The 22,808-nt window shown below is 38.1% G+C and overlaps 1 protein-coding gene across 2 annotated transcripts in view; it reads left to right on the top strand.

The window, feature by feature from the left end:
- Nucleotides 1-20,825, top strand: part of HTR7 (5-hydroxytryptamine receptor 7) — a 36,350-nt gene extending 15,525 nt beyond the window's left edge. Inside the window, exons 2-3 of one of the 2 annotated variants that reach the window (XM_076338738.1) lie at nucleotides 10,247-10,993; nucleotides 20,043-20,825. In XM_076338738.1, the coding sequence (XP_076194853.1) occupies nucleotides 10,247-10,993; nucleotides 20,043-20,079 (784 nt within the window). In that variant the 3' untranslated portion in view covers nucleotides 20,080-20,825. Of the gene's footprint in view, nucleotides 1-10,246; nucleotides 11,655-20,042 lie in introns of those variants that run through there. The other variant, XM_076338739.1, reaches the window with a different exon arrangement.
- The last annotated feature ends 1,983 nt before the right edge of the window (nucleotides 20,826-22,808 follow it).

Here is a 22,808-nt window from a genome sequence, read left to right as displayed (position 1 = left end):
ATAATGTGTTAGAAGTACTGCAGACTCTGGCAAAACCCTGAAATCTTCATTGGCTTTGACAATACCGCTGGGCATGAGGGACAAGAGGGATAAGATGGGGGGAACCCAAAAGAGGAAAATAAGGATTTTCCAGTTCCTAATCTGCAAAACATATTCTTTTCCATTCCTGTTTTCTTTTGCTCAGGAACTGCCTCTGTTTAACAGAGTAGGGATTTCATCTCAGCTGGTGCTTCAAGAAAACATCTTTGCTTAAAGTTACTCTCCCCCACAGGAAAGGCAAAGCAGCAAAAAAACCTTTTCCTATCAGCAAATATCAGCTGTACAGAGTACTTCTGCCTATCAGCTGGGCAACTTGGGTTATCTTGATGACATCCAACTCTCATGTTTTTCTATACTGGTTAGCCCATAGGATCAAATTAAGTTCAGGGACTTGAACCTTATCTTCAGTTGTATAGGTGGCTCAGGCCAATGAGCAAATGAATCATCTAAGGCTTTAGATCCTGCAAACATATAGGCATTCAGCAAAAGATCGTGGTTAATGCCTGTCTTCTGACAATCTGTAATTGCCAGAAAGACAGTGAGGTTTATTGTGCAGGAGATAGAAATTCTTGGGAGTAAGGATCAGAACATGAGATTAACCCCTCAGCAGCTGAGGCCATCGTAAAGATGACTACCAGTTCTAAAGCATTCCTCCCCAATTTCTTTATTATAAAGAAAGAATAGAGTTATGTCATTTCTTCTCCAATGCCTTACCAGCATCCAGTGGTCCAGTCCTTCATCCAATTCATTCACTTGCTGTTTCAGATTCTCTAGACAGATAAAAGGAGGACAAACATAAGTAACTCCCTGTACATCTCTGTCTTTTTTTTATCTTGAGTCCCATGTAACACCATTAAGCAATATTTCAAGTCAAGCCTCATCCTCCTCAGTGGCTTTTGAACTATATGCATTCACGCTCAAGGTCTCCTCTGCTGCTCCTCAAGCTCACTGCCAGTGCCACCTCCCTCCAGTCATGGCAAATCATTTACTTGTCATCCTCAGATTCATTTTCCCTTTTCAAATTTAACCAGTTCTCCTCTACCATACAAAAGGCCATGTGAGATAAAACCTCTTCCCTAGCTTTCTTCCAACCTGAATTTCTTACTGCACACCCAATCCGAAACGAACATTGCAACATAACCAGACAGAAATAAATGAGAATGTGATTTTGCTTTAATTCTTTTCTAGCACAAAGCTTTTCCTATCTTAGTCTTCTCAGATAGTATCAGAAGGCTAAAATATCTTCTTTGCCCCCTCAAAAAGGGGCCAGGCATCTTGTAATAACTTAATAAAGTGAGATACTGCATCATACAAATAAAGAGGAAAAAATAGTCACATAAGACAGACATCAGTCTACATGTAATTAGATACTTAAGATTGGCACAACACTTGACATGATGCAAATGCACTACATTTGTTTCTATGAGTCTAAAATATTTTGGAATAATAAAAAGGCACTCAATGTGGAATAAACTGAAATGTGAGTTTTAAACAAAATAGTGTTTTCTGGTATAAATCACCTTATTGAATATAGCAACAGCCATTTTTGAAGATGTTTTGCTTTTCTTTTTTCTCCTTGATTGATAAAATGATTTAACAACTAGCATAAATTATACCATAGGGTAAGCTACTGTGAGGGTGTATGAAGGCCTGTGAAGCAGTTTGTGTGTATACTATGATGAAGTCAATGAAGAATTGTTTAGTGAAGTGAGACGTTGCTTTAAAAGCCCAAGAAGTACTTCTCTAGGGAATATTCCTGAAATGTTAGTAATATCCATTGTAAATTGTACTTTATCCTGTATTTTGAGTAATGTAATTTTTTACTTTTGAAAAGAAAGAAAAATTTAGGAAGAACCTTTTGACTCTCTTCTCACTTCTTCCACAAAAACCCCAGATCAATGTTAAATAAAGGGAACTTGCAAATCCTGGCGGGGGTGAAATGGCAGAAGTGGGTAGTGTGTCTCCTGACATGGTTATACATTTTCTTTTAGAAAATCATGACATTATTTTTTATTTTCCACAACCTTGCACATTGTTGAACAGTGTAAAGAAAAATGGATCCTTCCGATGTGTGACTTGCCCAGATTTAGAGAGCTTTTGAAGCGTTACAGATTATCTATTAAGACGTGGGGTGAGAAGCACTTCTGAGCTCTGTATATAATTAATCCTATTGCACTCAGTAAGCAAACGACACTTATATACGGGAAACCAGAGATGATGAAACCCACAAAGTTGGAGTTCAGACATTTTGGAAAAGTTTGAAAATAAGAAGTCTTCTATTACAGCGTGCAACTTAATTCTAAATATTTTGTTGCCAAAATCTTTTCAGTTTTCAAATGCATCTAGATTCTAGGAGGCTGGTGAAGGATGGAATGGGCCGAAATCCATTTCCCTTCTTATGTCTCCTACCTTTATGTCATTGGCGTAGGTAGAAGAAAGGAAAAGATACATGTACTGGTTTCTTGAAAGACAGTTAATAAGAGTATTTAGTCTACAATATAAAATATTTATGTGGGTAATTGCAAAATATTGGCTAGGAAATACATATTATCTAACATTCAGGCAGTGTTGCAAGTTAAACATCAGCAACCACATGTTGGGACCTTTTCTTCCAGACAGCATATAATTTGCAGTGGAAAACCAAAGGCTACCAAATTGTTTTGTCAGGAAGCTAAGAACAAGGCGGTGACAAATACTTCGACAGTCATGCAGGGGGAAAATGAAAGGCCAAGGGTGAGGACAGGTAAAAGAAATTTGCCAAGGTCTGAAAGGAAAGAGGAATATGGTTTCAGAAATTATGACTAAGATAATGGAAGTTGAACGGAAAGACACTGCACATCTCTTTCTGGCAATATGGTTGTTAGTTATTTCTTAGAATGAGAGCAGAATACATCCCCCATCTATGGGATGGATGTCTTAGATCAGTAGGCAAAAATGAAGAGGGAAAAATACAGAGCTAAGAGAGAAATAGAAATAAGGCAGAGCAAGAAAGTGAAGTAAAAATAGAATGAGTGAAATAAAAGAATGAAAAATGAGTTAAAATAAGAAAAATATGAAGCTGTAAAGTTATGCAATATGAGAGGAAGAATGTCCGTGAAAATACAGAGAAACTGAAAGAAATGTAAGAGAGGAGAACATAATCTTCTACTATGCAAATTACATTCCTTTAGAATGAACAGATACTTAATTTTGATTGACTTAATCCTCCCCCGCTGCCAGGAAAGCCTACACTTCTTGAGTTCCATCAAAAATAAACCCCTACAATGATTTTTGAGAAAAAGAAAAATCAAGTCAGAACATTTACTATGTACAATAAAAGTATAGTACTGTCTTCAGTATGTACCCACTCTAACAGTGGGAACGAATGTCTTCCTTTTGTAAAAATTCAAGGAAATACATTTAATTGAGAGCAGGAAGGGGAATAATGGAAAGTGTTAACCTTGCTGAAAACAAAAGAAGTATTTCATTCTCATTCTTCCAAGTTTCAAAATTAAAGTATCACTGTGAAATGTGAAGCATAAGAGTCTAAAACAATAGATACCAAACCATACATTTAAGATCTTTCACGTTACTGCATTCAGCATCAACTGAGAAGGACGAAGTAGAGCTTTAACCATTTCGAGCAAATGCAATTAAGATGTGGAAACTGGCCACCGTGCTGAGACTTTTTATAAACTATGTACTAATTCACTACCTAGAAAAGATGCAACATTTAACTAGATGAAGCACAGAACTAGTTGAACAAAGTCTTTTTTTCTCCACTGAGTAATGGTTTGACTTCGTTAGTTCTGCTGTCTAACATTGCACAATATTTAATGTTTAGGTTTTAAAGTGATCTAATTCATATTCTGAAAGCTGCCGTATATGCAATTAAATCAGTAACTTTGTTCACTTCAGGGAAAGAGAAGAGTATTTTACTGCCTCTGAAATACCCTCCTCTTCCCAGCCAATAAACGGGCAGTTATCATGATGTGATTACGAGGCCAGTCTGTATTGCAGAAGGACAGGTATCAATACCGTCATACAGTAATTAACAAGGTTACTTTTCACATTATAACACCATAGTCGTGCACTGTAATGCTCATGTCTCAGCACTTAAGTCTTTTGATGTTTCTATCCCTTTACTTCCATCTCAGTTACTTAAATATGCGAGGGGAATAGTATTTCTCTGATCAGTTTGTATACCTTATTCTATTTAAAAGCAGGCCGGTGGGACAGAGCATCTCTTGCTTAGTGTAAACACAGTATCTTTGAAAAGAACGGAACAATTTCTGTTAGGTGGTTTGACATAGCCGTAACAGAAATAAGAGATTTGCTCATTGTTTCAACTTGTTACATTTACATTTAATTTACTGTCTATTAAAGTATAAGAAAACAAAAATCTAGATCGATCACTATACTAGGGAGAATATTTCTGAATGCTGGATAGCTTTTAGGAATGGCATCGTGCTCGTATTCTCGTGAAGTGTCTCTTAATATTGCACTGAATTAAACAGAAAAATTACGAAAGATCATAAGAGAATCACAGCCACCAGAGGAAGATCAGTAGATCAGCATCATTCTTCAGAATAAGTTATTATTGCAGGTGAATCATTAGACAGGATTCTATAGCTGTGGGTTGGCAAAGAAACTAGTGCGAGGAGATAGGTATTGAAGCCAGAAAGCTGCTGTACTAGAAAAAGAGCACAAAAGCAAAAAAGTAAGCATTTTTGTGTGGTTGAAATAAAACAGTTTTATGACTCTCTTAAAATAAAAAAATGGGAAGAACTGAAAGAACCTCAGGTTAAGCTCAACTCCTAGTCAAATGGTGAGTGATAATAGAACAGTATGTCGAGATTCCTGGTAGAAATAGCTATAACACACATCTGTATAATTTCCAGTACCATGTTTCTAGTTCTATTCCACAGTAATCCAATCTGCTTCATAAAAGCAAAGTCAGACAGTGAAAGATGCTAAGCTGATTCTGGAATAATCATCTGTTAGATCAGGTCAGTGAATTCTAAGAAATGAATGTGGACTAATTAGAATGGAATTCTGTCTGCCTTTAAAGAACACGGAGACCAGAGACAAAGGAATTACATGCATGTGCTTCAAAAGCAGCATAAGTATTCCTGATGTCATGGTGCCTTCAATTTATTATTGGGTTGGGCAGGAGGCTTCCAAACAGTTTTAATGCTTTTAGCTGTTAGGTTTTCTATTACTCTGTGACTTTGCTCGCAGTGAGAAGCAAGTCCTTTTACGTTTTTTCTTTATCTTTTAGCCATGTAACAGAGGTAAAGAAAGATTTTGGACACAGGATCCCAAACTGGACCATCCTATTACTCTTTTCTTTCTATTGTTGAAGTTGACGTAGCTGTTAAGTCTCTGTTTGCTTTCTGGATATTTCAAAAGGTGTGAGGACTAGACCCATCTTAAAGTTTCCAATGTAGCTGTGAACAATTCATCGTTTTTACAGCTTAAATATTACAGCTATATTTAGCTTTCTCAGGAACAAACACAAAGAAAAGGAAATGAACTTTTCTACTGCTGAAAAAAAGTCAGGTTCATGCCACAAAAAAAAAAAAAAAAAGGTCATGCCTGGTTAACCTGAAATGCTACCATGCCTGGCACTGCTGCTTTTTTTCTTCTTGGAGGAAGAACTGGCATCTTTTCCTACATCTATAGAATTACTAATCGATTCAGCCACAAATGGAGAGTTATTCACGTGAAGGTGAGGAGAAGGATCTTCCTGAAAAGTTCTTCTAGAGGATGATAAGTAGATGCCTATGTGTACTCACTTCACGATAGTGCAGATAAAGCAAACTACTTTTCACGATTTCCTAGATTAGAGAATGAAATAAATATCTTTACAAGAAAAGAAATTCTATCGAACCTTTCATATTTTTTAATATAGTAACATCTAGTGGGACACAGTGGCGGTCCAGTTTGATAATCACTGTGCAAGCAGTAACGTATGACAGCCATCACAACAAGCAAATAGCTAAGACAAACGTAAATGGGAAGAGGGAATACAAAGAGTCACAGAAAGATAAGATGATGTGCCAGAAACAGACGCCCGGGTCTGTGGATGCCTGTTCCCTCTGCCATATACCGTTCTGCTTTCCATATACGTTACATCCTAACAGTTGCTGTAACGTTTCGTATATTGAGCACACTGCAATAAGAAATGCCTGTGTGATCTACAGTTCAAATGACAATGAAGACTTTTAGCCCTGTAGGATAAAAACTATTCTGTGTGGTCATTGTAGTGCATCAGTATCAAAAAAGCCAGAATGAAAAAACCCACAGACTGACTGCTCTCAGGAGCAGCCCTATTGAGTTGTAATGGTTTTACATTGAATTGTCTATAACAATTGCCTGTCATTAAATTGCAACAATTTAGAGGTACTGGGAAAGAATACTGGATCACAGGGAGCCAGATTTTTATTAAGCAAAAGGAAAGGACGGACTTGTTCGTTTACCTTTTCCATTGTTGGTGTTTTGTGGGTGAATGTGGCAAAAGGCGATCATTCACAATAGCTGATGAGAGCACCCCACAAAGAAGGAAGCTCTTTACCCGCCACCTACGTTTGAACAGAGCTCCAGAAAGAGGGTGGCAAGGGGTAACTTTTCCTCCCTAGAGCTGGGCACCCTGCATGCGCCTCACGCCTGAATGGGACTGCGGCACAGGAGTTGATTTCTGATCCTCCAACAGGGAAGAGGAGACACTGAAGAAATCATAAGAAACCAACCCAGAATGGAGATGTGCTCATGTGTTTACATGCATTCGTTTAAGACAAAATTCACTCTGTCCCTCACCTTGTGTCTTCTCGTGTGATCTATGTCGTCTGCTCTTATTTTGAGCTCTCTTTTGAGCTGTTTTCCAGATTTCAGTGATGCGGTACAAAAAAAGTTCCCATCATCTGGTTTTTTATTGTATCCTCTAGATACCAGTGCCAGGTTCTCCCTTCTCATTTTTCTCCGCTCACCCAGCAGCCTTTCTTCTTGGAATGGCAGCAGGACCCCGTGACTGCAGTATGTCTCGTGCTTCTCGTAGAGTTGCCCGGCAGTTGTTTGCTGTAGCATCCTGTGCTTTGGTGTTCTGCACGCAGCATCAGGCAACGCTGATGAGAAATGCCGTGACCAGAGGCCATGTGTTTGCAATACTGTACTTTTGGGGAGTAACCTAGATATAGTCCTCATTGGGCTGGGTGTAATATGGAGAGATACCCTGTCTGGCAGAACCTTGTATTCAAGAAACTCAGAGGAGAAAGAACAGGAAATAACATTGCCCTTATTTAACAAGCGAGAACTGAGGCACAGTTTCTTCCCCACCAAGATCACACTGAACATCTGCAGCGTGTAAAAGAAACAAATCTCAGAATAACGTCTGAGACACTTCTTTCTTGGGGGGGGATAGCTGAGATACATGAAATGGGCTTTTTAGGGAATTTGACTTCATTCTTTCCCAGCAGTAAGGCCTCAAGGTGTTACATTTTTTTGGAATGATATGTTAAGTTCAGCTGATTTACCTTTAGTCATTTTTTTGCAAGGTAGTAATTAAAGATTAAGCACAACAAAGCATATTTTTGCAATGAATTTGACACAATACTTTCAAAGTTCATGAATCTATTCAGTCTCGGACACTCTCTAGTGTATTAGACAACAGTAGGGATTTACATTATTTTGAAGTTGCGAGTAAGTTTTCAGGGGTAATGGATTTCATATATAGAGATAAAGTGATAAAGTGCCTTCATTTATGCCTGCTGACTTTTTTCCCCTATCATGCTACACTTAGCACAATGGATAAGGCAGAAAGGATGCTGGTGTATTTTTATGTTAATTAATGTATTTTAATTTCAAATAGTATTTTTGAAGCTCAGATAGCTTCCAAAAAAGCAGTGCCAGGGCAAAACTAATGAATTTTAATTCTTTTCAGTATACTTCTGCTTTCATGAATTCTTTTTGTTTTATTCTGATGCATGAGAATGCATCAGTAGGCATTCAGAGCATGCAGCCCACAGATCTGATTTTTACAGAAATCCAGTTTAACTTTTTTAGCTACATAATAAAGCTCATCTCATTAAGCGTGTTATTTTTAATCACCAATTGGGTAATAGCTAGAAAAAAATACATACTTCAGGAAGGTGGACCAACTTTTTAAAGATTTTTTTAAAACAGCACATTGTAAGTGACAAGTAAGCTTTCTGCAGAAAAGATGTGTTTAACTCTTTTGTAGCTAAATCCTGCTATTCTCAGACAAATTTTAAGGGTGCGCCACTCTTTTCCCAGAAGGGCTGCAGCCAATAACTTACCCTTGCTGCAGTTACATTACTTAGAGCAGAATGATGTATCCCTTAGGTAGTTAAACTCTGGAACTTCACCGCATTATCCTTGCTCTTCTACATCTTGGAGCGCCTCGGAAAACTCTCAGCTCCTTGGGTGCGCAGTTTTGGCCGTGATGCCGTAAAACAGAAATCTCCGTGGACTCTACAGTACGCCCACGGCCTCAGGAGCTGGTGCGGTGACTATATTCTAATGCTGATGCTGAGGTCCACAAGAAACGGCCTTTTTTAATAGCATGGTCCATGTATCGCACGGCTCTAATCCCAGCCAGTTTTAATAACCGTGCTTAGCTCACGGCCCCACCAGGCGCAGCGTCACTGGCACAATACCGGCCTGCTGTAATTTACTTGTGCATGCTGTCAAGAATAGGGCACAATAAATCAGTTCTGTCCTGTGTATAACACTTGCCATATCAAGTAATACAAAATCAATGATGTTGTTGAGCGGGATTGTTGTTACTCATCAGAACAGATCATGAAATTAGGCTTCTTTATCCTTCCAAAACTGTAGCATACCTGAGTGCTCATATAAAGCAGCAGCACTGGCCATAATTTACTGCATTGCAGTAAAATCAACAATGCAGCATTCCACAGAGCCAGGCAAATACTCATATTTGATTTGCTAGGTGAACAGAGAGAGGAAAAATGCTCAGAAAAAAATATTTTTAATAACGTTACTATATTTCTTGTTTGTAACCCTCCAAAACCTTCACTGTGTAACTAAACACTGGTACCTCTTGAAACCAAAACGTTGTTCTGAAACCTGGTTTCAAACCATTTCTTTTACAAAGTGAATCACACTGATTTTTCTCAAAATTCTTTCTTTTGGGGGGAGGAAAAAAAGAACAATTTGAGAAGTTAATGGTAACTCATAGGTAAGTTCCAGTTGAGCAGAAACCAAATTTCAAAGTAAAAATGTCAGGTGTAAAAAAAGGCATCCAATTCCATCCAAGAGGAACTTCCCATAGCTAGAGAAGAAATAAAGAAATTTTCTGTAGTTGAGAGTAAACACAAACTTAGGATATTGCTGTCCAGCTATATAGGGCCATAGTGATATTTTTATTTAATTAGAAAAAAATACATAGTTTAAGCTATCACAGCTTAGGAAACGTAGACGTTGTCAACAGACTTACTTTTTTTTTTCCTATGAAAACTTGACACATTATAAACATTTTTCTTGTCTGTTTACAATTTACCACCCTAAACTTAGCTTCTGGTAAAACTATGTTTTTTCCCCAGGTCTTCTTGAACTGACACTGTGATAAACTATTATTTTGTTCAGTAACAGTTTGAATATTGAATAAATATAATTTCTTTCTCATTAAATGATGATAAAAAGAATTATCGTAGTATTGAAATAATCTACTCTTGACATGTTTGCGGTTTGTTGTTCCCGCCTGAAACATGGAGGTAAGAAAGACAACTCATCATCTCAGTTTAGTGGCAAGCATGAACGCATGCTTGTTTTAACTTAACCACGCACTCAATACAAAAAGTGGTAGGCTTTGCGGAGTGAGCATTCATCTATACTCCAAGATTTCATAAGTTAGCCAAATAAAATTTAGGTTTCAGAATTTCCTTAAAAGCCAAAAAATGAGTTATCTGCATGAAAATTGTACAAGTTCATTAAAATTGCAATCTGTTATGGCCAATGGGAGATTTCCTTCTGGAGTAAAACACCTTTTATACAGAATATCAGCACTATAAATTTTCAAGTGAGAGAGACACGTGAATTTACAAGTTTGAAATACATGTAAAGAGAGGACTGAAAAACGTAAAATAGAAACCTTAACCAAAGATGTTTTGGTTTAGGGCAGACTACATGAAATAGCTTTTATCAGTGAACCACTGCACTATATAATAACTGTATGTTATCGTTCTAGGTACCTGGGAATAACGAGACCTCTTACGTATCCTGTGAGGCAGAACGGGAAGTGTATGGCCAAAATGATCCTGTGTGTATGGCTCTTATCTGCCTCTATCACTATACCCCCACTCTTTGGTTGGGCCCAAAATGTAAATGATGAAAAGGTTTGTTTGATCAGTCAAGACTTTGGCTACACCATTTACTCCACGGCGGTTGCATTTTATATTCCAATGTCAGTGATGCTTTTCATGTACTATCAGATTTACAAAGCTGCCAAGAGGAGTGCTGCTAAACACAAGTTTGCTGGTTTTCCCCGGCCAGAAGAAATGGAAGGGATTTCTATGAATGGAGTCGTAAAACTGCACAAGGAATCTGAAGAATGTACTAATTTTTCGCGACTCCTAAAGCATGACAAGAAAAACATCTCCATCTTTAAAAGAGAACAGAAAGCTGCCACTACGCTTGGGATTATTGTTGGGGCTTTCACTGTCTGCTGGCTGCCCTTCTTCCTCCTCTCAACCGCCAGGCCCTTCATCTGCGGTACAGCATGCAGCTGTATCCCACTGTGGGTTGAGAGAACATTTCTATGGTTGGGTTATGCAAACTCTCTCATTAACCCTTTTATATATGCCTTCTTCAATCGGGACCTGAGGACAACTTACCGCAACCTACTGCAATGCCGATACAGGAATATCAATCGGAAACTATCAGCTGCAGGGATGCATGAGGCTCTGAAGCTTGCAGAAAAGCCAGAATTTGTTCTGTAAGGTCACTCATCCTTTACTATGATAATTTATTGTTTTATCACATTAAGCTTTTTCCCCAGATTTGAAAGAAGAGTTATGAGAAGAACCAGGCTTCTTGAGCACTGTTAATGCAGTCATCAAGAAACTGGAAGGTACCAAGGTTAATTCCTGTACAGCCCACCAGTCCTAGCGAGCCTGGAGAAACAAGACGACCATCTAAAGAATTTGGGTGTAAGAGGAATACCAGAAAGGGGGAGGGTAAAAGGTGGTGCAAGATGTTTGAGTTGCTAGTGAGGAAAGAGCAGAGGTGGCCTAACCCATTTGTTTGGCCCTTGACCCCAAACAACTTTTAGTAGGTCTGAATGTTGGATGCGTCTTGTATCCTAGAGATGTTTGCTGTAATAAAGACCTGAGAATGGTGAAAAATTCAGTATAATCCATTTCTTTCCACTTTTTATTATAAAAATAAACCATTTAAGATGAAGCTGTATCAAAGAACTTACATTGCTTAGAAATACTCTTCATTATAAAAAACCCATATGTCCATTAAATGTTAATTTCCTGGATTGCCTGGAAATGAACTACTTTGTGAAATTTAATGTTGTCTTTGCACAGCAACTATGGCACTGAAAGAATGTTACAATTCCAATGTGAATATAAGAGTTTAGGTAAAGTCACATGGATCAACATCTACTGCTGCATGCAGTTATGCAGCACAATTAGCTGCAGTGCTGCTATGCCAATTACACCAGGTAAAGGTCTTATTCTATATTGCTAACATAACGAGTATGTCTGATTACAGTTTATTTCAGGAGCTCTCTGGTCTTTATCCATCTTTTCTTTCTTTAATTCTCTTGGCTTTATCAGTTGAGCCCTTCTCTAATCTAGATGAAGACTCTTGTCTCTGCTCAAGTCTTAGTTTCTGTTGATGTATGGCTAGTCCTTGTTCCTCTTCAGTAGTTAATTTATTGTCTGTTTGAAAGCTTTTTAGCTTCTTGGAATTTCTTTCCTTTCTGAAGTCAGTAAGGAAAAACTAAACTGAGGACTCCATGACATTCAGAGACATCTGGACTTTATCCTTACAAACCGGTTTTGGTCATCATTTCTGCTTAAAATGATTTAAAGCCTTGCCTTGTTTAAGAATCAAGATAATTTACTGTTTCTAGTTCTAGTTGTTTCCCTCCACCACTGCAGCTCATCCAAGTATGTGATTCTACTTTTCCTGGCTTTTCCCTCAGTGCAGCAGGGTCAAATATTATAACAATATTTTTCTTTATCACTTAATAAATGCATTAATGATATTAATATATTAGTAGTAATGTATTAATATAAAATGCACAAATTATGTAACATATTCCTATAACAACATAAAATAACAATAAACGTATAATAACTCATAAGAACAAGATGCTTTCTCTGGACCGAGTTTGCACTGCACACCACGTTCCAGATGAAGCACAGGGTATATTAGTGAACTAAGACTGTGTCAGAGCTCGATCTACTTTGCAGACATCGGGGCATCGCTGAGGAGACAACGTGTTTATTTTCGAATTGCCTCAGTAGCAAATCACACTTTAGGCTAACTTGCGTCCCCACTTTCTCAACTATGAAGCCAAAATGACTTAAACGAATGCAGTGATGTTAATTTGGACTAAGTAGTGAGAAGCTTGTGCCAGATTCCTTGTTCAAAGCACACGGAGATCATTGTAAACACTTGAGCTTCTAAGTGGCAGATACACAAGATCTGGATCGATGTGCTGAACTATGTGTACTGCAACAAGCTTAAGCCATTTTAGATGGATTTATACACTAGGATACGTGCAGTAGGAAGTACATTTTGGCCTCATTTTTAGAGAAGGATCATAGTCTTGTAATAGTAAGAGACAGGCTATATCCCAGCTTCAAAAAAGTTTCCTAAAGAAGTTTCAAATTGATTTGGAACAGTCCATTTTTTTTTAAATACTCCAAAAGTATTATGTGCAGAAGGACAAGAAGAGATTTTGGCCCAGAATATCCACAAGCTCTGTAGTACGGAGTAGAGCTCATGTTAATTCAAGCATATTTTCGCTATTCGACATGAAATTAATGATGTTTCTGACTTTGTTACCTATCAGAGCAGCATTTTTTCAGTTCCTAGCATAAGTGAGGAGTTTTCACAGGCCTTCTGTAAATTTTTTTCCTTATGTGAAGATATACAGGAGAATATACAAATAAATGTATCTGTGAAGATTCCCAGTGGGATTATAAAACTCTGAAGCTGATTTCAGAATTCTGGGCAGAAGTTTCAGCCATTTTTATTCTGCAGAAATGTCTGAGAAGTTATGTTTCCTCCAAATAAGAATTTATATATTTTTAAAATTAAATATAGAAGTGTCTTATGAGTCAGAAATTGACATTTGCCCAGCTGTCACTAAAGGCAATTGCTTTCCTCAAGGAAAGCATCCTGCAGGACTCCATGTCTCCTCTACCATCTGGTTCAGGTAATGAAAGCCCAGGAAAGAACAAGAGTTGTTATGGGCTGTGTGTCAATCTTTGAAGTTTTTAGAGATAAACAGCCACCTTTCATCTCTGGATATGTTTGGAAAGAAAAGAAAAAGAAAAGAAAAAAACAAGTTTCTTCATACAGCCAAAACAAAACACAGCTATGTGGCAAATGGAAGCTGTTGTTGGATGGAACTGTATTTGAGGGAAAAAGTAAAGAAATTGGGAAGATTAGAAGAATGTCCCATTACCCAAGCACACGGGTAACAACAGCGTTGAGAAGAGGAGAAAGCTTTCAGAGAGAATTCTAACTGAAAGAGGCTTAGATAAGAAGCATAAGGAAATAATTGCTTGAGTTCAAGAACAGGACTTTTTAATTTTTTTGAAGATAAATAAATAGAACTGTATCAAAATACCTAACTGCAGCAGTTATTTTTTTTTAAATCAGATAATTCGCTACTCGTCTGACAAAGAGATAACATATCAATGGGTGAATGAGACATCTACGTCATCACGTGTGCAGCCTTGTGTGGGCTAGTACCAAACCCTACAAGAGATTGCGCCCTTGGTCTGTGCGTCCTTTCCCGTGCTTCTAGAAGAAAGTGAGGGAGGCGAATCAGATAGATGGAGTTGTGAAAAAAATGGTAATATAAAGCTCTCAGAACAACCAAAGCATAGGGAGGCCAGCATAACACTAACTGAATGAAGACAGAGAAAGAGAAAGGCGAGGTATGGGAAGCAAGACACAGAAGCAGTTCCAAGTTTCAGACTTGTGATTAGATAGTTACTTTTGGGAAAACGTGCAAAAATGTGGAGGCAACAAGGGCACATATCCAAGATTTTGAGGATAAAGACACAAACCTTTCTAAAATATGCTTGTACAACCCCAGTGAAAAGACAGTTGCTACCTCATTGCTTAAAGGGGAGCTGGGCTCTGCAGGTCAGCACTGCTCTGGATTTAGCAAAACTCTGTTTTTAAAACAAATACTTTTTAATAGCAGCATGAAGTGAATCTCGACTTTAGGTAAGATCTGTTGAGATGTAAAAGCAATGAAATCTAAGCCAATGTTTCTTTCTAAGAAACAGTGCACATTGTCTAAATCCACAAACTGTAGTCACAGAAGGATGCGGACATTGGTGACAGCTAACTCTGTAACCCCACTCCTGGGAAGTTTCGAAGGTTTGATCTATCTCATCCTTAAGTCACAGTCTGAGATGTGAGAAGTCCCATGTTAACTACAGAGTGTGAAAGACCTGAAATATTGGACAATCTCAGGTTTTCTCTGATGGTGGCTGTCACTTTGTATAACGTTCAACTGTTTGACAGGAAAGGTTGGAGTGGGTCCTTAGGTGCACAGGGCAGCACAGTCTGGAAAGCAAGAAAGCCTGGAAAAAACTATTCTAGAGAGTAGGTTTGCCCATTAACTATAGTGCAGAACTGGCCTTACCCCAGCTGGATTTTTTGTCTGAGGAAACTCAACGCGGCATTTGTTACTAGCTACAGTGCCCACATGCAGCATTTCCGATTAGAAAGCTTAGTCTAATTGCTGTACGTCCTAGACCATCTTTCTACCCGTCGGTAGTTCTGAAATTGGTTTCTAGCCACTATGTGATTTCTGGATGGTGATGATGGCAGGAAAACGGGACCAAATTTTGCTTCCGTTTACTAGACTGACAAGTTTTTTAAACAGTTGTGCTTAGTTCACGCACACGTACTCGTGTTTGCTTTCCAGGATCTCACAAGGCTGTTTAGCCCTTTTCCTTCCTCTATATCTCTCAAGTGGGAATTTACCTCTCCTTATTCAGGGAGGGAAGGAGTCACCACAATGCATTTTTAGGTTAGGGCTTTTTTTGCTTTTCTGGTTGGCGTTTCTGGGGAAATGTTGCCGGCTATACTGCCTCAGGGGGTGATCACTCAGCTACACCATGCCTAAACACTGGGACAAACAAGGTGACACTGGGAAATGCTCAGGCAGCGATTTCAGAGTGATTACCATAGTCTGTGCTAGGAGCTGAGGAAAGCAGGAAGCAGCTGTGCAGCTGCTGACGGCATCTAGACTGCCTCTTCATCCAGCACAAGCAGCCGCTCAGTCAGTCTTCAGCTGCAGCCTGAGATCTTCAATTGCTGCCAGAATTATCTAGACATCAACACGGGGAGATGCCAGTCAGACCTTCTGTACTTTATATGTCTCTTTGTTCACCTCTAAAGTGTATGTAAAGATCCTCGAGAGCAGCCATTGAGTGAGTCAGTTCCCTAAAAGGAGGTTTAGTCACAACTGTGCCAGAGATCCTTCCCTGAGCCCACCTTTCAGAATCACAAACACATTTTACCCAAGACAAACATCAGCTGTGGCCAAAATAAAAGCCAAAGAGCAAAGCTCTGAAAGGGGCATAAAAAAAATAGCCCTTACACAGCTCATTATATGGTATTAGCAATACCCTATCTATAATTTATCCATAAAGGTAACACTAGCTCCCAATGGATCCCAGGTGAGGGGGTCCTGGATAAGCCTCCTTTAACTTGAAACAGTCTTTCCATAGCATGCCTCCTGCTGTTAATATAGTGTACGGGTTGTACTTTACCAGGAAGTCCCTTGCATCCTTCTAGTCTCATTCTGCTCAGATGCACCATATTTATGTCATTTATGTCGTCAATAAACAGGGCACAAAGGAGCTTACGGTAAGGGCTTTAGATGAATAGTCTTAGACTGAAAAATTCTCCTCAGTGTAAGCAATGCCCTCGGAGCAGAATTTGAGATAATGCTTTTGTGAAGAGTTTGGTTTGGCTAGTTTTGCAGCCTTCCCTGCCCACCCTGCACCCGCCCATCTCTGTTTCTTGCTATTGAGTTAATTACCCAGTGTCAAATCAGTAACCGTTGCTCAGAGGTTCTCAAGTGTCACATATGACCATATTTCTTCATTGCCATTCCTGCTGCCAACTGCCTTTGTAAACGTACTTCCAGCCTACTGTAAACCACTCTCCCATTTCGCAGTAGCAGTGAAACTGCAGTAGAACCAGACAGTAACAACATATAGCATTCCCCATGGTATTTTTCCTCCTCGTTCAAATAAAACTCAAGGTTTTGTTGCAGTATCAATACATGGTGAAAACTGTACTCCCCCTGCTCACTTGGTACTGCTTTTTTGAGGGAGACCGTCTGTGGTAGAAGCCTCATTCCTAACATTTTCTCCCAGCTCCTGCAGTCTACCAGCCAGTAGGTTTAATACTGTAGCACAGTATTGGCACTTACCGAACTCTGTTTAGCAAGAGCCTTACTGGGTAATAATAGAAATAGCAGAGTAGTAAAACATGTGAATTTATGATAATATCTCATTATTATACGTCTATTGCTTCACACTTCAGTTTCATAAGAAGAAAAGCAATGTTTTTCATACTCTGTTCAGACGATTTACTAGCTAGCACCACCTGCAGAAAGATATGTCAAACAGTGGGAAATAAATCTACTACAATGAGACATAGAGAAGGGAATTATTTATCAAATTAACACTATAAATAATGCAGACAGAGTCCATTCACTCCCTCCCCCCTGCTTTATGGCAGGAAAATGAATTTCCAGGCAGCCCCTGCTCCAAACACTGGGGTCAGTGCAGCATCATTAGAAGAACATCATTGAGGTAAGTTTTGGGATCACTGACCAAGGTGCTGTAGGTGCAGGACTGGAAGGTGTTTTGAAGCAATGACATTTGTTCTGTTGCTTTCCTCCAGCTATCAACTTAGCTTCCATATTATTTTTCTTATCTTTCCGGAAGAACTATTCAAAGTATAATATTCCCAGAAAATGTGCAAAATCAATGTATCATCAAATCCTGTTCACAGTTTGCTTAAGAATCAGTTCTCGTTTTTTAAAACGTTTCTCAGGAAGACATGGGGAGAGAGAAGGGAGAAAATTCAGGGACATGGGGAATAGTCTTAATGTGCAAAATTATTAATATCCTGGAATAGAAGACACCCCTTATTTCAAGGGTGAGAAGGTAGGAATGGTGAGGACTGGATTTTTTTTTTTTTTTTTAAGAGGGCTCAAGCAAATTAAAAAAAACAGTCTAAGAAACACTGCATTAGAAGAGTGATCTTTGAAATGTGCAAGAAATACAAACTTATATCCATCTTTACTGTTTTAAGCTGTTAAGTAGTTATTGCCACTAAAGAGCGGGTTCAGCATGAATTCAAAGTGAATTAATAGTGTTTTCTACACCCGCTTTCTAAACATATTGCCAAATAGGCCTGTCATTCCCCACACTCTCTATTCTGGCACCCCTTTTAGCTGCCCGGCTGCATTGCCGAACCCCTTGTCATGTAGCAGTAGTTCCAATAGGGCAGAATAGCTTTTACTCGCTGAAACCTGAAAGATGCTTACAAATCCCAGCTTAAGTTTTCTCTGCTGCAAGCAAAAAAACCCCACTGAGATACTGTGTTTTCTTAAAGATATTCATATACAGTTACTGTAGGGGATAATAATTTGATGATTTGTAACTTTACTGATTGAAATTATTATTTCTGTCATTTGTGATCTTTCACATAGAAGTAGTCAAGTCACATCAGCAAAAAAATGCATACAAATGTATCAATGTTTCCAGAAGAGACCAATGCACTTTTATAAACCAACATACCAGACTGAATAAATATTTTGCTTTTAGTTTTCTATCTACTCAGTCAAAACCAACAATATTTCATTAATTCAGTGGTTGTGTGGTCTTTGCTAGTTCCAGAAAATTGTGTTTACAGTATACTTACTTTTACTTTCTGCGAGAGAAGAGAAAGCAAGCCACTGTAGTATACTTGTTCAGCCCTTCTGGAGAATCTATGTTTTAAAGCACGGAAAAATATAGCAGAACGCATCTGGATAAACTCTCTAACGTCTCAGAAAACTTTTAATCTTTGGCTAATCTAGCCAGGATTTTTGCAGGTCTCTGATAAAACAGCAGAGATTCATCAGTCAAATCTACTGTCCTGAAGATAGTTGCAAGGAAAAGATAAAATTAGGCAAATTAAATGAACATTTACTTCACAACAATAGTTGCAAAAGCAAAACAACCCCACCCAATAAATAAAAGCAATGATGATATTTTGGTAATCTCAACACTGTAAACAGCACAATGACAAAATATTACAGCTGCTTCATAGAGACACAGAAATCAGTATCTTCATGGTATGTGCTTCCAAATGAGTAAGAGCTACTTACCCAAAGTTTTAGCGACTGTTTTCCTTGCATATTTAATTAATGGAGGCTTTCACTAAGGAATGCTGGAACAAGTTGCTGTGGTTTTGCAGTCTAGTAAAATAATTTTACCTTAGCATGTGTTTGCTGTAAGGAGGATGTACGCATTCTGTATACTGATATACTATCGAGGACCTATTCAAGGTATCTATTGCCTCTCCAAGCTAAGGCATTAAAGAAGCCCAGATTTTATCCTGATAGAGAAGAAATAACAGAAATAATTAAAAAGTAACATGGGGACCAAACAAGCACAGAGAACTTGAAACCTTTTGGATATTTGATTGCGAACATGCAGAGAGCCTATCTGTTCCTTACAGAATACTTATAATTTTTCTTAGCTTGTATACAGTAAGTATTTTTGACAAATCCATAAATTATATTTCTCTCTTCAAACAAGGCAGTAAATACAGCAAGTACTGCGACAATCATGCTGAGGACCTTTAACTTGCAATTATAAAAAAAAATAATCAAATGTTCAATTAGACAGATAATGCTGTAAATGCTTTTAAAAAAATTAGTCTTCTCTTTCCAAAATAATCCCCTGTCAGCCCAGAAAACAACAAAGGTCATCAGCACCAAAATGGTTTGGAATTACAAAGATTTATAAAAGCAAACTTTTAGCCATAATAATGAAATAACTCATCATCTTTTGTCCATATATTTTCTTTAAGGTCTTGTAATCTCACAGATATTTCTGTTACAACATTTCAGCCTGGTTGCTGTAGAGGATTGGTTCTTCCTGTCACCAAACTTGAGAAGAGAGGCAGGAATTTGCCCTGATTATAATTAGAGTGACGGTGTTATAGGTATGATAAAATACAATGTCATTGCGGCTAAGAGGTATATGCCGTGCAAGGCTTTTGCAGTAATTATTTCTCTATAGACCATTTTATGAAATCGAGGGAGAAGTCTTCGTTACTGCTCTGGCTCCCTTCTCCCTCTCCTGCACGCGTGAGGTCTCCATGAGCAGTGACACACGGGTAGGCTTGTGCTGCCACCAGAGCCTGGAAGGCTGGGCCAGATGTGGGGCTGTCAGTAAAACCAGCTACATTTTCTGAAGTCATTTTGGGCTTCTGCCACTGCGTTGTGTAAAATGGACTGCGAACTTCCTCAGTTCTCACAGCAACCCAAAATGCAATGAGTACAAAGGACTTGAAAACCACCAGAATCCTCCGCTTTCCCCTAGCTTCCTCCTTTGTACAGGACCTCTGAGAATTCTCTCATTAGCCATGATCTAATTGCCTCTTAAGAAACGTTTCCATTTATTTTGGTGGTATCTGGATCAGGACTTAAGTCCTAGTTGCTCCAGGACATTTCTTATCTAATTCATCCACTTTTTTAAAAACAGGAGAAGTTCTGATTTCTCCAGGGAAAAAGAGTCATGACCAAATGTGCATCAAAGCAGCCAGAAAAAGCCAAGCCAGAACCGGAAGATGAAAAATGAAGAGTTGGCTTCTGAAGAACTGCATAGATTTATGAAATGTACTTCATCTTCTTTTGATGGGAGTGTGCTAAAAATACTCAATGAGCTCAATACATTACATTAAATACATTTCTATTGGAAGTAGTCACATCTTGTTTGTTATGGAGAAAAGTGCTGCTATATACAAATGAAAATAGTTTTCTGCCTGAGAAAGCCAAATCATTTCAGCAATAAGAGTTTGGCACACGGGGTGGGGAAAAAAATGCAACTAAAACTCAAAGATAAAGCACTGTACAGATTTCCACCACATTAAACAATGTAGAAGAGCATTCATTTATGTTTACCATGCTTGTGGATCGTAACATTGGTATTAATATTCAGGGACCGTCAGTGATACCGAATGTATTTTGTTGTACTACAAAAAGAGGTTTTCAAGCAAATGGTAGCTCTGTGGATGCTTTCAGGGCTTGTGTCAAAGAGGTGCTATGCACCTGGAGCAGGGTCGAGAAAGGCAACGATAAAAGAGCAATTCTGTTGTACTAAGTAAATGTCTGTTTACTTGTTAACATACACATGGTTTGTTTCCCTAACCTTTTAAAAAAGCTGCCTTTAGTTATGCTCTGACAAAAGTTAAGGGACAGAATTAGAACACACATGTATTACACCACAGTTAATTTACAAATATGATTGCTTTGCTTTAATGTAATTTCAGTGTTCTGCCAATTTATAAAAAACAATTTTCTCTCATTTTAACTCAAATAACTATAGAAGGCTGGAGGATTTCCATAGCACTTTGCTTTTCGTCCTACTGGCTAGCCAGACTAGACTGAGAATTACAACATTTGTTACTTTTTAAAATGTATTTAAGAAGTGTTATTTCTGCCAGTTTGGTTATAATTAAAATAAACCCCTTTGACTTGACAAAAATTAAATAGGCAAGTGTTATTGACCATGTGTCCCAGGGAAAATTGATTCAAGGGATCATTCCTTAAATATGCCTTTGAATATTTTTTTTTTTTTTTTGGAGCTTCTCATATTCATTTCCCCTCAGAGTTTCTAAACTATGCGTGGTTATACAATCCACTATGCAGCAGGATATATCATTCCTAAAGGCTATCTTCTTTAAAGGTACATCTTGATAAGCACTTGCCTTATTTCCACAGCCGTATGATTTGTGATCACTTAGTCTCCTACTTGTAAGTTTAACCAAAACGCTGCTGGTAAATCATCCACTGACTACATATGCCATTACAGCTTTGATTTCCTTTGTTTAAATTAATATACAAGTTCACAATAGTTATCTAAATAAGGAGCCAGGCATACCAGCACAGGCCAACTCATTACTTATCAGCAAGAGATGAATACGGCGTGCAAATCAATCCATGTTAAGCCTATGTAAAACCTGGGACAGAGGGCCTAACCCATCTTCTGCCCACTATCCTGACACCCTAAGCTAACTCCTGTAGTTACACAAGAGAGCACCCGAGTAGCATATTTTCATTGTACTAGGTCAGCAAGACTCTTTTCAGTACTTCACTGATAAAACTAATCACTGTGAACTCTGCGTTTGAGACAAAATATGTCTTATAATTCGCTTTATTCCCCAAAGAGAATGACACAGCAATGCTTTTTACTTGGTTAGCCTTAAGTATTTAACAGGAAATGGGACAGTTATTGTCAATGGCCAATGGACCAGTTCTGGTTAAATTACATGAGAATACGTTCAGAGAAACTCAGCTGGAGTCAAAATTACACTGGCAAATAATGTTATAACTGGACCTAATGAGAAAGGGAGATGATAGATCCACAAATATAACAATAAAAAAAAGTCTGTTTCTTCTTTTAAAAAACCCAAACCTTAAAATAAAGGGCAGTGGTAATACTCTGAAATTCTTTTTTTAAGCTTTATGGACTCACTTGCATGTCCATTTCACAGAGGCAATGAAAAAAATTTTACTTATATGAATTAGACTGTCACTTTGCTTGTTCATGATGGTGTATCAAAACATTAACTTCAAGTGAAATGGAAAAATTATGTCATATCAATAATTTAAATGTTGAAAAATATATCCAAATAAACAAACCCTACCAATGACACCTTTCTGTGAAAATTCATGGGTTTTTTTAATGCTGTTATTTTACACTTAAGTGAAAATTTATGTTTTAGGAGAAATATAATGGAGGACAAAAGAGTCAGAAAGAGCTTTTAGCTGTTAGGGATCTACAATTCTAGATAGATACATGTATACATATATAACACACACATCCATCCCCTATATTTTAGAATGGTGCCTCATGAAAAGAAGGCAACAAATATATTATTACCTATTAAACATGTTTCTTTTAATATCTATTAAATTCCCAGAATCTTGCAGAAATTATGAGAATATTTTAGAATAATTTATGGCATCGTGGACCTATAAAGTTGCAGTTCTGCCTGATTTTTTCATCCAGGAGTTTTCAGACACGTAAACAACACAAAGAACATTGGGAATTACATGATACTGATACTTTGTCATGCAAGATGAAGCTCATTTTTTTTCCTGCTGTCAGGTCTATCACCTCTCTCAAACCAACGCACAAACCCACGCAGTAACTGGAAGAGTCACTCAAGGCTAAGTACGCATTCAAGACTAACAAATAATGCATACAATATTTTAGAGGATTAGAGAAAAAGTAGGGCTGATCAAA

Source organism: Aptenodytes patagonicus, chromosome 5, assembly GCF_965638725.1.
Source record: "Aptenodytes patagonicus chromosome 5, bAptPat1.pri.cur, whole genome shotgun sequence".
Classification (NCBI taxonomy): Eukaryota; Metazoa; Chordata; class Aves; order Sphenisciformes; family Spheniscidae; genus Aptenodytes; species Aptenodytes patagonicus.
Note: the sequence above shows the minus strand (reverse complement) of the source record. Positions and strands in the feature narration are given on the sequence as shown.